This window comes from Caenorhabditis briggsae (genome assembly GCF_000004555.2).
Source record: "Caenorhabditis briggsae complete genome, chrI, whole genome shotgun sequence".
In the NCBI taxonomy this organism is placed as follows: Eukaryota; Metazoa; Nematoda; class Chromadorea; order Rhabditida; family Rhabditidae; genus Caenorhabditis; species Caenorhabditis briggsae.
The window spans coordinates 14,314,276-14,329,799 of record NC_013489.2 but is presented as its reverse complement, the minus strand read 5'-3'; the positions used below and the strand labels follow the sequence as shown (position 1 = coordinate 14,329,799).

Here is a 15,524-nt window from a genome sequence, read left to right as displayed (position 1 = left end):
GCCCTTTTACACGTGGCATATCTCCTCAGACTTGATTTTTCGAAAAAGTTGTTAACTACAAAAATGAAGCTCTGGTTAAGTTGGTCTAATCTAAAATTTTCAAAAAAAATCCGATAAGTTCTAATTAGTTAACTTTGGAACTGAAAATTCCTGTGTTATTTTCGATTTTAACCGAATAATCGACATTTTCAAACGTCTCGGGAAATACTTTAAACAAAATCGAATTCATAGAAAATTTTAGAGTAGACTAAACAAAACAAGAGCGTTATTTTGCTAGTTGACAGTTTTCTCGGAAAATCAGGTCCTGGGGAGCTATGATGCACAAACCTGCTGCCACGGTACTAGATAGTGCCGAAATCACTGCAAGTTGCCAGAAATCCATTGGCGATTGGAGCATTGAGAATGGCCAGAGAACCAGAGCAATAGCGACAATGAAAATGCAGAAATCTAGATGGAGGCTGAAAAATAAGCATTCTAAAATTCGAATTCCTAGCACCAAACAATATTCCATCCCCCTTTGATTCCGCCCGGCTCCCCCAGGGACTAGACAGACCTAACAGTAAGATTGCTCAATCTCAAGGGAATTTTTTGAAATTTTATGATTGTACTAAACAAAACTAGAGCTTCATTTTTGTTTTTAACAACTTTTTCTGAAAATCAAGTCCTGAAGAGATATGCCACGTGGAAGAGGGCATGCCTCAAGGCGCCACCGACCACTAGGCGCCGCCGGGCGCCAATACACCACCTCTTTTCTACGTGGCATATCTCCCAAGGACTCGGTTTTCAGAAAAAGCTGTCAACTACAAAAATGAAGCCTTATATATGTTTTGTTTATTCTGAAATTTTCAAGCAAATCGAAAAAATTTGAAAACCCTTAAAATCCGGTCATTTTTCATCTTTTTTTTTTGAGATTTTCGAAATTTTACTCATTTTTTTTTCTCTCATTTCCCCTACTTACCCAAAGAAAGTGTTCAGTAGATTTGTAAAATTCTCAGCAGAAATTAACAAAAGTACACAGGCAATCAAAAATTGCGAGACAACCAAACAGACAGCGACCGCTTGTCGCGCCCAATTTCCCAACGCTCGGTACGCCATCTCTGGGTACGGCCGACGGCAATGGGTACGGTACTTTGGCCACCGGATCTGAAAAGTTTAAGTAGATTACAAACTACAAGAACATGGAAGTATTTCGGGTTAAAAATCAAGCTTCTACTATACTTTCTTCGAGTTCAGTTACGACTATTTTAGGATTTTCTATCTTTTTTACAGTTTGGACGAAGGAAAATGCGCAGAAGGCACCACAGACTTAGTCTGATAGGCTCACATTTTAGGTGTTTTATATCTGAAATTCGTTGAAATTTTTATTAAAACAAAAATGAGCTTTCTAGCTCTACTACGAAGCGAGTTACAGTATGGTTTTTGATGTTTCGCGCCAAAGGCAAGACAGCCACTTTCACAATATTTTATTTGATCATAACTCCGCTCAAAATTGTCGTAGAACTCTTATTTTAAAACCAAAATAATCTACGAAACGTTCAAAACTTAACAATCACAAGAAACTACAAAAACTACGAAGACTACAAACTAGAAAGCCGCCTAAGCTTCAGGACACCGAAAAAATAATTAAAAGTGACCATAACTCGGCTCAAAATCATCCTAAAAGCCTACTTTAAAGTTCAAACTGACCTGCATCATCTCCCAATTCTCGCCCAACTGAATTCCAGTGTATCCAGAAAATAATGAAGCCAAAAGGATCAAAACGACACCAGCAATAAGCCCGGCTCTTCCAAGTGACAGTGGAAGAGAGATCATTCCGGCGCCCATCATGTCTCCAACGATGAACACTGCCGCCATGGCCCATGAGATTCCATGTGAATTGTGATACTACAAACTACATTATTGGCTACAAACTACAAAAAATGGAATTTTTTGAGCCAAAAATGAGCTTTCTACGATGATTTTGAGCCAAGATAGAGGGGTTGGAATATTTTTGAGTTTTGTAGTTTGTACATGTGGGAGACTACAAACTACAAAGTACAAAACAGAACATTTGTGTAGTTTGTAGTTTGCGAACTATTAAAGTGTACCTTCCAAATATGTCTAACATTGCTCAGAATCGTCACAGAACAATGATTTTTTAAATTTTGTAGTTTGTAGTTTGTGACCTACCGTACTCGACGAGTCTGAAGAAGCCATCGAGGTCTCCGAATGCTTCTGGGGAAGCTTCCCGTCGGAATTCACTGTATACACTTTTTTCGTGCCCATTTCTGAAATTTTTGGAATTTTCGAAAAATTGAAAAAAAGCAAAAAATTAAAACTATAGTAATCCAAATTTTTTTTTGAAAAGCAAATTTTTGATTTCAGCTCATTGAGTGCTTCAAAATGAGCTAAAACACGATAGCTTTTAGATGAATTCCAAAATTTTCAAAATTTTTGAGGTCCATGCGCCTTTAAAGGGAAAATTTCAAAATTTACAGGAATATAACATGATTATACTTATTTTGACCGGTTTGATGAGTTGAGTTCAAAAATTTAAGAATTTTCGAGTTCCAGCGAAAGTTGAGCTTGAAAATTCGAAAAATCCAAAAAAAAACTGAAAATTCAAAACCCCCTAAAAAGTGAAATTATCACCCCGATTCTTCTCTGATTTCTATAGTGATAAGGGTGATAAGAATAAAACCCAAATACAGACAAGATAAAAAGTTCCGTCTAATGGGTTCGTCAAAATGAGAGCGAGAGAGTGAGAGACGCAGAGAAATGGCCCATAAATCAACGAGTAGTCAATTTATGAGCGCGACGACGACACTGTACTGTAAGAAGGCACTGACTGATGATCAAAATGAGAAGTAGGAAATCAGGTGATTTCTAGAAATATATAAAGTTGTCTTGGTTACTGTGCCTTTTTTCTCAAAGTTTAAATTGTGAACACAGCGAAAGGGGCGGGGCCAAAGGGGCGGAGCATAAAAGGCAAAAGTGTGACCGCGAAGCTCGGGAGGTAGCTGTAGGATTTATCATGTTATCAGTATCAATGGGGACAGACAAAACTTATAAATTTAGCTAAAACTTCCAAAGTACATTTTTCCAAAAACGTTGAAAAAATAGCTTCTAAATTTTTGATCATAACTCGATTAGTTTGTTTGCTAGATACTTGATTTTTATACCATTCGATAGCTAGTAAAATTTTACTTTCGAAAAGTTTAACAATTAATAGTTTTCTTGACTTCTAGCTAAATTTTTAGCTGCAAAATCTGAAGAGCATAAATTTTGATATATCTAACTAAAACCTTAATTAATTTAGGTTTTTAGTAGTCAACTAGCAAAATGTTTAGAATTTGGTTTCATATTTTTGAGTAGTTGAGGGGGGGGGGGGGGGGCTTCTAAGCTCTGCACTTTCCACCATACATATCTCAGCTTACGGCAAAGATACAAAGAAGTGGTAAACAGATAAAATGTGTAAAATTGAATTTCCTATATTTTTGTAGTTAATCACGTTTTGGTATCTTTCTTAGAAATCGAGATAATTAAAGTCAAAGTAGGTGGAGGTACCCTCCACTTCTCTTAGGTGGCGCGCCTTGAGAGCCCTATATCTCGGCTCCTGGTGAACTTTTTGAAAAGTGATCAACTAGTAAAATGTGTAAAATTAAATTTCCTATCTTTTACTAGCTTGCTCCTTTTTGGTATCTTTTGTAATACTTGAGATAATTATGGTCAAAGTAAGTTGAGTTGGAGGGTGGAATACCAGCTATAGGGTTGTTGCTGGCCGCCAGTGCCAGAGTTATGGGCCTTTCAATTTCACGTGATTTGCATTAAAAACCAGCGAAATTTTAAACAGGCAATATTTGCCTGTTCAAAATTTAAACCGGCGTCAAACGCCGCTTTCTTTTTGAGAATTGAATTTACCTTTTGATTCACCAATATCCCCTTACTGTAGCTTCAATCTTGATTATCTCAGTTCTTATGAAAGATAAAAGAAAACTGTCAACTGATAAAATGCTCCAAATGCCAAGAAAAACATTTTGGCAGTTGACAGTTTTGTCATATGTTTCACAAGAAGTCAAATGATTGAGTTTAAAGGGTGAGAATGGGAATTATAAAATGTTAGAACGAATTTGGTATTTTAGAAGTTACCACTAGTCTTCCATTAATAGTTATTGTGATTATGTCTAGATCGAGGTTTAGTTCAGAAGTATATATTTAGGCTTTTTGAATTTAAAGTTGTAAATTTTGATTCTCGGGACTTCAGAATGCAGGTTTTAAAAAACTCCAAAGTTCAGAGATCCTGACATTTTAAATTTCGGAAATTTAGGAATTAAGAAATTTTTGATTATTCAAAAATGTAAAGTATGACAGTACAGAAACTCCGAAAATAGTTCTTGAAAAACAATTAAAATACTGAAATTTCCGGGAAATTCAAATTACTTGAATCCTGAAAATTCGAAGTTCCGGAAATTTCCAGGAAAGAGTACAGTTCCATGAAATCCATAAATTGTTATTTTTTAATTACACAAATCATAGACTTCTTAAAATTCTGAAATTTGGAAAAAAATTTCAGAAGTTTCAGACACCAGATTTTCAGAATTTCAAACAGAATTCCAGAAGTCATCAAATATTTCGAAGGTCTAAAAATATCAATTTCATTCCTTTTCACTGTTTTGGATTTTTCAATCTTTTCTCAATGAAGTATTTTCTATTGAAAAACTCATATTTTCAAAACCTGGCGTTTAATGCCAGTAAAAAATTTTACTGGCGATTCACGCCGCTTTAAAAACTGACACTGGCGGCCAGTGCAAAAATTAAAAGCGGCGTATGGCGCCAGAAAACGCCATTTTGGCCAGCCTAACCAGCTAGGACAAATAGACACACAGACAGAACTCTCTCTCTCTCTCTTTTATCATCATTATCATTCTATGCCCCTCCCTTTAAACAAAATTGAATGGAATGAACGACGAAATAGAAAAAAAATTAATGGGGTTACAGTGGCTGATAATTTATGACCCATTGATATCAGTGATAATAGAGAGAGTGTGAGGAGGGGAGAGACATCGAAAAATATAAATCACTTTCTGTTTATTTATAAATGTTCTTTAACTAATTCCCAGAAGAAACAAAATTTGAAAAGGGAAAGATAAAAATATTTGTTTAATTTCAGCTGACATTTTTAGGTGCAATTTGTTTACTGCAACTTTGAGTTTAATTATCTTGATTTCTAAAAAAGATAGAAAGAAGTTGTCAACTAATAAAGTATAGGAAATTTAATTGGCTACATTTTTGTATCTTAAAACTTTTTTGTATCTTTAACGGGAGCCACGATATAGGGGTAGAAAGAGCAGGCCTTTCAAGGTCCCTTGGCGCGCCCTCCGCCAGGGGGGCGCCGCCGACCCATGGGGTGCGGAGGAGAGCGCCGCCGGCCCCGCCTACTTTAACTCTATATATCTCAGTTCAAGTTATAGCTATCAAAAATTGATTAACTAATAAAATATAGAAAATTTCATATGCTGCATTTTATTAGTCAACTACTTTTCTGTATCTGTTTCAGGAATTGAGATATTTTGGTTTTAAAAACCTATACCCAAAAATCACTATTTGAGCCTATCTTTGAAGAATTTCAAGTTAAAAACCATTAAAACTATTGGAACAAAAGAGAATTCAACCTCCACATTCCAAAAAAAAAAGACAAAAAAGACATAAAAATCGAAATCGGAGGAGAACCGAGGTGGAAAAAGAGAGAACGATTCCTTTTTTTCCAGCAATCCCTTTTTCGATTTTGCCTATTGAGAACAATATGCAAATATAGGAAAAGAGAGAGAGGGCGGCTGCAAAATAGTCTTTTATTGAATTTTTGGAAAATTCCCAGAAATTGTGATATGGGAATTTTTAGAAAAAAAATATTTTTCGAAATATTTTTTTTTGATTTCCAGAAGTTATAGGTAGTTGGAAATGTGTAGTTTGTAGTGAAATTCACTACAAACTACAAATAAGTGATGGTTTGAAAGTGCAAAGTTACATCAGAAACTAGTTCAAAAGTTCCAGGAAGTTTGAAAAATACAGTACTCCAAAACAGAAGAAAAATGAAAATTTTCTACAAAAGAATATGAGAAAAATGTACATTTTTATATCTTTCTTTCTTCATTTTTTTTCCTCAATGTATACAAAAAAGACGAAGAAAATTAATAATAAAGAAAAATATACAAAACAGAAAATTCCAATTTCGTCTGGAATTGCTCATCGTTATTATTATGTTTTTTGACTAATTTATTCCATTTTTCAGACATTTCTTGTGTAGAAAATTGTCTGAAAATGCAAAACTAACTTCAGAAAAAAAAATTACAGTCAAAAAGTTAAAACACACGAGCTCCAAAGAGGGGGCAAGCGGCTTCGAAAAAGCCGCCCATTGTATACGCCATCTCCCCCTACTCTCTCCGTTGCGTGCCGTGGTATAGTGGCTAGCGCGCCAGGCTTTTGCCCACAAGGTCGCGGGTTCGAGTCCGGCTGACTGCAAAGTTCTTTTTTCGGCTTTTTTAAAAGGTCTAGAACTGGTTTTATTAGTTTTCTTTTAAATAAAACCCCTTTAAGTAGCTGGTATTGTTGCTCTCTGATTAAACCGGAAGGAATTTGTCATGAGTTGTTAGTTTTGAAGTAAATAATTACTGTTATTTGGGCGTTTTCTGAATTCTTTTGGTTACTTTACTAGTCATAAGACACTTTTTTAACATTAAAATTTGAAAAAAAATTGATAACAGGAAGTGCTTTAATTTTTATTTGGTTGGTTGAAAAGTAGGTGACAAATAGAAAACAGAGCTTTAAAAAAAGCTAAAAATGGAAATTTGAAGTTGAAAATGTAAATATTTATGGAAACTGAAGGAGTTAATATTTCCAAAATTTCAAAATAAACGTATTTCTAGACTACACAAAAGTAGAAAAAAGGAAAAAAAGTTATCGGCAAGCGAACTCGAACCAGCGACCTTGTGGGCAAAAGCCTGGCGAGCTAGCCACTACACCACGGCACGCAACAAAGGAATGGGGGAGATGGCGTATACAATGCGCGGCTTTTCCTCAGCCCAGCGTGCCCTCTTTGGGAGCTGTTATAATTTTTGACTGTGAATTTTTTTTTCAAAATTTCAAAATTGTTGTTTTCCATTTTTTCTTTTTTTTATGATTATGTTTTCTTTTTTTTTATGATTATGATCACAGGAAGTACTCAAAAAAACTCTATTTTGAATTTTTATTGATAAGAAATTTTTTTTTCGAAATTAACATTTTTTCAATTTCACATTTTTTCAAGGAATTCAAAAATAAAAAATTCAAAAGAATGACAATTCCAGCCATTCGAAGAGCAAAAAGTACTACATTTTTATGACACCAGTTTTATAGAGAGTACTAAAAATATAAAATTTTTGCAGTTCAAATTTTTTGGGAAATTTCAGAGAGAACTAGTTTTTTCAGAAAAGAGAGAGAGAGAGAGAGAGAGAGAGAGAGAGAGAGAGAGAGAGAGAGAGAGAGAAGGAAGGGCGAGATTTTTGGAATAATTAATCAAGATAAAGAAAGAATGGGACAAATTATGATGAATTGAAATCGAGAAAAGAATAAGAAAATGAATTAGATGAAAAAATAGATTAAAAAGACAGGAAATGCATTAAAATGGAATTTTAGAAAATTTGAATTTTTTGGGAATTATGAATTTTCTAAAAACTTTCAAATAATCCAATTTTTTGGCTAGTTTTTAAGTTTCAGAGCTTTTTATCAAATTCCATCACAATTTTAGCCCTTTTTCTAGAAAGTTCTCAGCTTTTTTGGAACCAAAAATTCCGATTTTTCAACGAAAAAAATCAGTTTACTTTGGCTCAAATTATCTCCATTTCTATAAAAGTTACAAAAAAGTGATCAACTAGTAAAATGTGTAAAAATAAATTTCCTGCATTTTATTAGCTGATCACTTTTTGGTATCTATTCTAGAAATTGAGATAATTAGGATCCAAGTAGGTGGGTTGGGCGGCACCCTCCCCCCTCATGGCGCTCCATGAGACCGCTCTTTCCACGGTCCATATCTTGGTTCTCGGTAAAGATACAAAAACGTGGTCAACTAGTAAAATGTGTAAAATTAAATTTCCTAACTTTTTTTAAATTTACTACTTTTAGGTATCTTTTCGAGAAATTGAGTTAATTAGGGTCAAAACAGTTGGGGTGGGTGGCGCCCTCTCTCCCCCCTCCTGGCGCACCGGGGGACCGCTCTTTCCACCGTCCATAACTCGGCTCTCAGTCAACATTTTAAAAAGTGGTCACTTCGTAAAATATAGACCATTGAATTTCCTACATTTTAGTAATTGACCACTTTTTTAAAATCTTATTTAGAAATTGAAATAACTAGGGTCAAAGTAGGTGGGGTGGAAGGCGCGACAGCCGAGAGGAAGATGGAAGGGGACCCTACCTACTTTGACCCTAATTATCACAATTTCTAAAAAAGATACAATAAAGTAATCAACTAAAAAAATATAGAGAATTAAATTTTCTACATTTTACTAGTTGACCACTTTTTTTTAATCTTCTCTGGAAATTGAGATTTTTGAGTCTAAACTTTAGGGATCGAAAATTTTGAATTCCAAAAAAAAAAAATTATTTTCCGGTTTACATTCAAAAAGTATGAAATAAACAGAACATTATTTTTTATGTATGTATGTATTTACCAAAAAAATAAACATGTTATTCTTCTTTATCAAATCGAGTCACACCTTTTTTTTTGAACAAAATTTTATTTTTTGGAAAAATTCGCCAAATTGGAAAAAAAATAAATTTGGAAAATTCTGGAAAAATAAAAATCTAAAAATAAGAAACATTATCAGTAAAAACAATAAAACATTTATTTCCAGGAGACAAAAAGAATCCAAAAATAGACTTTTTATTTCTATTGATAAGACGGACATCTGGATTTACAGGTTTACAGACAGATAACCTAGAAATCATCATTTTCAACAATTTCTATCCGTTTTTTCAGGAATTTTCTAGGATTTTTGAATTTTACAGCATATTTTCTCACACTTTCAGCAATATTTACCTAAAATAAGCAAAAAAATAAGACGAAAATTCAAATAAATGATGGGAACATTTTTTGGCGGTCGTTCAATTCGACGGACTGTGAATTTTTATGGGTTTCCCCGATCATTTTATGGCCTTTTTGTCCTTTTTTCTACTTTCGAAATCTTCTAGATTTCAAGGTCTTTTGGTTCTTTTTTGGTCTGCCGGTCACTTGAAAAAAAAATAAAAATTTTATTGAGGTTACTGTAATTTTGGTGAGCAGTGTACACAAAATCCTGTAAACTTTGAGCTCATGTATCTTGGTTCCAGTAAGAGATACCACAAAGGTGTCAACTGATAATTTTTTTATCATAATATCAGAAAAAGTTTGTTAGTTGACCATATTTTGATATCTATTACAGGAACTGAAATATATAAGTTTAAACAGACAGGTGCTCCCCTCTTTGCCTCTCACCTCTCGGGAGGTCCAATTACTTTGAACTCAATTATCTCAGTTCCTGTGAAAGATAACAAAAAGTAATAAACTAATAGAATATTGCTGATATTATGAGAAGCAGTTTATCAGTTGATTACTTTTTGATATCTCTCACAAGAATCAAGATACATGGGCTCAAAGTTGGCGGGTCGGGTGGCCTAGTTTCACAGTAATATATGTATGCAAATAAGGAAAAAGGAAAGGAAAAAGCAAGAACAATTTATTTTGAAATATTGAAAAAAAAGTGCAAAATTAGATAAAGATGACAACATAATGATAAGAAAAACTGCTAGAAAAAATCCAGAAATTCCAGGAATTATCGTATATTGTTAAGGTTGAGCAAATATATCTCATTTCCTGTAATAGATATCAAACATTTGTCAACTGATAAAATATTGGTGATATTATGACAAAAATTTTATCTGTTGACCACTTTCTGATATCTCTTTCAGGAAATGAGATAATTGAACTCAAAGTTAAGAGAGCTCTTCTAGTTTGCTTCACCACACAATCATAAAGATATTGCGTCTTTCTTCTCTTCTATATCGCTTTATCCATTCGATATACCCTTGACCATCTCCCTTTTCAATCTCATCTTCCTCATCACTTTCTTCCAAATTCCACACTCTTGAGATTCTTGCACATTCTTCAATCTCAAACTGTTGCCATGGATTATCTTCGTGGGACAGGTTGTATCCATGGTGTCCAATGGTTGCCATCCTTCCATCAGCTCTAGTTATGTCGAAGCCACCATGCAATTGATACAACTGATTGTCATTGGTGAATCTTTAAACATTTTAAAGTTTTAAATTTTCCTTTCATCTATAGCTATAGTAAAATATACAAAAACGCGCTTTTTAGCGAATTTGATTCGATTTCAAATTTATTTTGAGGTTTTTTCAGAACAATTTTGTAAACATTTGTTTCTAATAAAAACAAACAGCCAACATTTTCTTTAATTCTGTCCAAAAATCACGTTTCTAGCGCATCTAGGAACCGAGAGACAGCGATTTGAAGTTTCCAAGGTTAGAGACGCAGACGACGAGACACACTGCGTCCCTAACCTCCTAACACTTCAAATGGCTGTATCTCGACTCTCCGTGCTCCGATTTTGTTGGTTTTTGGCTCAAAATTTGGTACTGTATTTCTGAGACAAAATCTCTTACCTAAACGTCTTTCTAGTTCTTCTGAAGTCTCCTAATTCAGCATCCAATCCATCCAACATCGTTCTCCATTTCACTCTCTCTTTGAGAGGCAACCTAATCTCTTGGATCCTTCCATTTGATGTTCCTTCCTTCCAACTTCTCAAAAACTGATTCATATCCAAATTGCTTAAATGAGTCTCCCGTAAATCCATTCTAATTGGATCGATACTTTTCATCGTTTCTGTTGCCAACCATTCCTCTCCGTTTCCAGTCAATACATCCACTTTGAAGTTTACGGAAGAGCACTTTATGGGATTTCGACAATATAAAACCTCTATATCCATCCGTTCAACACCTTGCTTCAGGTTTTCTAATAGGAATTTGAGACTTAGCTCGTTCCTCGATGACACCACCCTTAGAGCTGGTATCTTTCCCAATTCCCAATTGAAACCATTCATCCATTCCACATACGGCTTCATCTTCTCTACGTTCATTCCCTCTCTGACACCTAGTTCCAATGCTCCAATTTTCACTTCAAAGACATCTTGTAAATGGTCCACGAGGAATACGAAATTCTCACTGGAATTCTTCATGTACACTTGATAATAGTCATCATCTTTGTAGGGCATACCATATCCTGTCAGCGGATGGAATCGAAGTCTCCAATATTTTCGATTCCAGCCCATTTACCGAGTATATAGCATAATTTGAGAGCAATCACTGAAGGGGGATAAATCCATCGCAAGATTTTTATCTTTTCTGAGTTTTTTTGAAATTGATGTAGTCCTTTTTGAGATTCTTGAGAAGTGGAATCTGAAGAGAAAATTAATAATTGGATGACATAATTTTGAGTTCACTTATCTCGGTTCCAGTAACAGATATTAAAAAATAATCAACTGACAAAATGTTAATGATATTATGATAAACATTTTGTCAGTTAACTATTTTTTGAAATCTGTTGAAGGAACCGAGATATATGGGCTTAACATTGGGTGGGCTTCTGTTAGAATGTTTACGATAACTTACATTTCAATTAAATCCCAATACGCATAAATTTCGTTTTGCACGAGGTATGGAAGTTTGAAAAGTCGGATACGGGTTCGATTTGAAATAGAAGATGACATTTTTCCTAAAATTTGACTTAAAAATGATCTTGGACAAGAGGAACACAAAAATGGTTGGTTTGCAAAGGATTATGGTCCAATGCACGCACGGAATGAGGCAGATGGCCATTGCCCTTCATTATCCGCTCATCTTGGAGAGAAAGAGCCATTTTGCCTGGTCCGTCCTTTCCCAATCGATATGTGTCCAACCAGCCACCTGCCTCATTTCATGCACCCCTTGGACCATTGAAAACCCTAAACCAACAATCTTGTGTTCCTTTTATCGCCACAAACTTATTTTTAAAACAAAATTCCAGAAAAATGTCTTCTCCACCACCAAATCGGACCCGAATTTCACTTTTCAAACTTCCCCACGTCATTCAAAGCGAAATTTATGCAAATTGGGAATTAACGGAAATGTAAGCTATCCTAAACGCTTTAATAGAAGTCCACTTAACGTTAAGCTTATATATCTCGGTTACTGTAACAGATACAAAAAAAATAGTCAACTGATAAAATGTTTATCATTATATCAGCAATACTTTGTTTGTTGACCACTTTTTGATATCTCTCACAGGAACCGAAATAAGTTAGGTCAAAGTAATCGAACCTCTCGAGAGATGAGAATCAAGGGGGTGCACCTGCCACTTCAACCCTAATTACCTCGAGTCCTGTGACAGATATAAAAAAAAATGATCAACTGATAAAATGTTTATCACAAGATCAATAACATTTTGTTAGTTGACAATTTTTAAATATCTGCTACAAAAGCCGAGATAATTGAGCTCAAAGTTATGCCATCCAATTATTATGTTTTCTTCGAGATTCCATTTCTCCACACTTTCAAAAAGGACTACATCAATATCGAAATCAATCAGAAAACAAACACTTGGAATGCATATATCCTCATTCAACAACTTCTCTCAAGTTGACTTGGTCACTCGGGATTCACAAAATCGGATTGTAAAATCTTGGAGACTTCATTTCGTACCGTTCACCGGGAGTGAATGGTTCTACAAGGGTAACTTTCATTATCCAGTATATTTCAAGAATTCCTGTGAGAATTTCGTATTCCTCGTGGTCCAATTACAAGAGGTCTTTGAAGTGAAACATGAAACATTGCGATTAGAAATTGGAGAGGAATGGAATGCAGAAAAGATGAAGCCATATGTGGAATGGATGAATGGTTTCAATTGGGAATCTGGAAAGATACCATCTCTGAATGTTGTAGCTAAAGACGAACCAAGTCTCAAATTCCTATTGGAGAACATGACACGAGACGTTGGACGCATGGAAATACAGACTACGTATTCTGAACGTTGCCAAGTTTCTTCTGTAAACTTCAAAATGGATGTGTTGACTGGAAGTGGCAAAGATTGGTTGGATAGGAAAATGATGAGAAGCATGGATGCAATCAGAATGGATTTTTATCAAACTGACCTGACCAATTTGGATATGAATCAGTTTTTGAGAAGTTGGAAGGAAGAAACATCAAATGGAAGGATCCAAGAGATTAGGTTGCCTCTGAAAGAGAGAGTGAAGTGAAGAACGATGTTGGAAGGACTAGATGCTGAATTAGGAGACTTTAGAAGAACTAGAAAGACGTTTAGGTAAGAGATTTTGTCTCAGAAATACAGTACCAAAATTTGAGCCAAAAACCAACAAAATCGGAGCACGGAGAGTCGAGATACAGCCATTTGAAGTGTTAGGAGGTTAGGGACGCAGTGTGTCTCGTCGTCTGCGTCTCTAACCTTGGAAACTTCAAATCGCTGTATCTCGGTTCCTAGATGCGCTAGAAACGTGATTTTTGGACAGGATTGAAGGAAATTTTGACTGTTTTTCGATTAGACGCAAACTTTTATAAAATTCTTTCAAAAAATCTCAAAAAAAGGAATTTTAAATGAAGCTAGAATCTTTGAACTGCGTCAAATTCTTATTGACTGGTACTGTAGATGAAGAGAAATAATTAAAATGTTCATAATTTTAAAGATTCACCAATGACAATCAGTTGTATCAATTGCATGGTGGCTTCGACATAACTAGAGCTGATGGAAGGATGGCAACAATTGGACACAACCTATACAACCTATCCTTTGAAAATGCCCCAATTCAGCAGTATGAAATTGAAGAATGTACAAGGATCTCAAGAGTATGGAATTTGGAGCAAAGTGATGAGGAAGATGAGATTGAAGACGTGGTGGTGCTTGAAGAAGGAGCTCAGCCAATGCATATTGCCCTGCAAAAAGATCGAAGAAAACAAGGAAGACGTTATATTTTTATGATTGTTTGGTGATTTTTTTCAATGCTTGGCATTGGAAAATCGCACATTTCAAGCCATTTTTACATATTTTATAGCTTTTTATTGATACCAGCCTGTTTGGTGCGCCTTCGGCGCGATTTAATCTATATCTTTACATACTTTATAGCTTTTTATCACTATTTTCCATCTATTTTCAATATTGACTTTACAAAAAAAAAGGAAAAAATTTAAAAAATCCCATTTTAAACTATTTTCCCCATATTTTATAGATTTCTATTAATATTTTCTCTCAATTTTCAATATTTACTTTTAAAAAACTAACATTTATAACTTTTCGCCTATTTATATGATATTTTTTTGTCATTTTCCCCCTTTTAATTCTCCAGTTTTTGTCCTTTTTCTGCCAAATAAACTTTTTTGATTTCTGTATGCAGTGCAATTGCGTACAACACACCATATCTTACGCGCAAATACTCTTTCTTTGAGTTTTCCATTTCAAAAGAGCAATATAAATATATATGAGGGTTATATAAATAAATAGAAATGGAAAATGACGGAGGCGTCGTGCCGACTCCGCCCACTTTTTTATTCTTCTTCCGGTGAAGACGTCTTCTTCTGAAGTGTTTGTTTCCAACTCCCAAGTTTTCAAGAGTTTTCGTCAGTTCTGATGTTTTCCTGATTGTGAGGATTAGAAAATTTTGTAGTTTGTAGTTTCCGCTATTTTCAGTTTTCTGAAAATTTATTTTCAGATTTTCAGAAAAAAAAGCCTAATTTCAGCAATTTTCATTTTCCTGTGGCTTAGAAATATTTGTAGTTTGTAGTCGACAAAATTTGAGTCATTTCTAGACAAAAAACGAGCGAAAACGAGTGAAAATGAGCCGAGTTATGGCAGTTTTAATTTTTACTGAAGCTTAGGGATTTTTGTAGTTTGTAGTGTAAGCCTCAGTAAAATCTTCAAATCGTTGTAACTCGGCTTGTTTTCAACTGTTTTTCATGATTTTTAGACCAAAAATCGTGAATTTTCAGATATTTCCACTTTTCCCGAGGCTTAGAATTTTTTGTAGGTTGTAGTTTTGGCTATTTTCAGTCATTTTCTACAGAAAATCCACGTGTCACCTTTCACCTCCCCAAGCGAACGGCTCTCCTCTTCTCTCCCTCTCTGTGTGTCTGCGTCTCTCCATGCCACACCCTCTCTCCTCACTTGACACGCGCCGTGTCTGCGTCTCTTCATAACACACACTCTCTCGTTCTCTTCCTTTCGATCGGCGCCGAAAAACGATTCAATTCCGATTCCATATTTATATTTATCTTCCGATTTTTTTTTCATTTTCTCACACATTTTTATAATATTGAATTTTTAATTCTCCTTTTTCTCTCCATTCCTATCCTTTTCTATCAATTTTTATCCCTTTTTTATGATGTTTGAGATGTTAGAGAAAAAGAGAAAAAAGAAAAAAAAAGACATTTTTCCCCTTCTTATGAAATTCAGAATCACCTCAAGTGGAAGAAAC

The 15,524-nt window shown here is 34.7% G+C and overlaps 3 protein-coding genes across 3 annotated transcripts in view; 1 reads left to right on the top strand and 2 right to left on the bottom strand.

Moving 5' to 3' along the window:
* Window positions 1-2,265, bottom strand: part of CBG07992 — a gene marked incomplete at both ends in the record, with an annotated part of 5,714 nt that extends 3,449 nt beyond the window's left edge. Inside the window, 4 exons of the mRNA XM_045241524.1 lie at window positions 328-458; window positions 959-1,143; window positions 1,687-1,884; window positions 2,170-2,265. Coding sequence (XP_045093626.1) covers window positions 328-458; window positions 959-1,143; window positions 1,687-1,884; window positions 2,170-2,265 — 610 coding nt within the window. The remainder of the gene's footprint in view (window positions 1-327; window positions 459-958; window positions 1,144-1,686; window positions 1,885-2,169) is intronic.
* Window positions 2,266-10,005: 7,740 nt separating this feature from the next.
* CBG07991 lies at window positions 10,006-11,336 on the bottom strand (the record flags this gene model as incomplete). The annotated part of the gene is made up of 2 exons (XM_002646067.1): window positions 10,006-10,291; window positions 10,672-11,336. 2 exons carry the CDS (start codon window positions 11,334-11,336, stop codon window positions 10,006-10,008), a joined length of 951 nt encoding a protein of 316 aa, XP_002646113.1.
* A 1,311-nt stretch (window positions 11,337-12,647) lies between these two features.
* Window positions 12,648-14,046, top strand: CBG07990 (the record flags this gene model as incomplete). Its single annotated transcript, XM_002646066.1, has 2 exons — window positions 12,648-13,294; window positions 13,743-14,046. The coding sequence occupies 2 exons, from the start codon at window positions 12,648-12,650 to the stop codon at window positions 14,044-14,046; spliced, it is 951 nt and encodes a 316-aa protein (XP_002646112.1).
* Window positions 14,047-15,524: the final 1,478 nt, after the last annotated feature.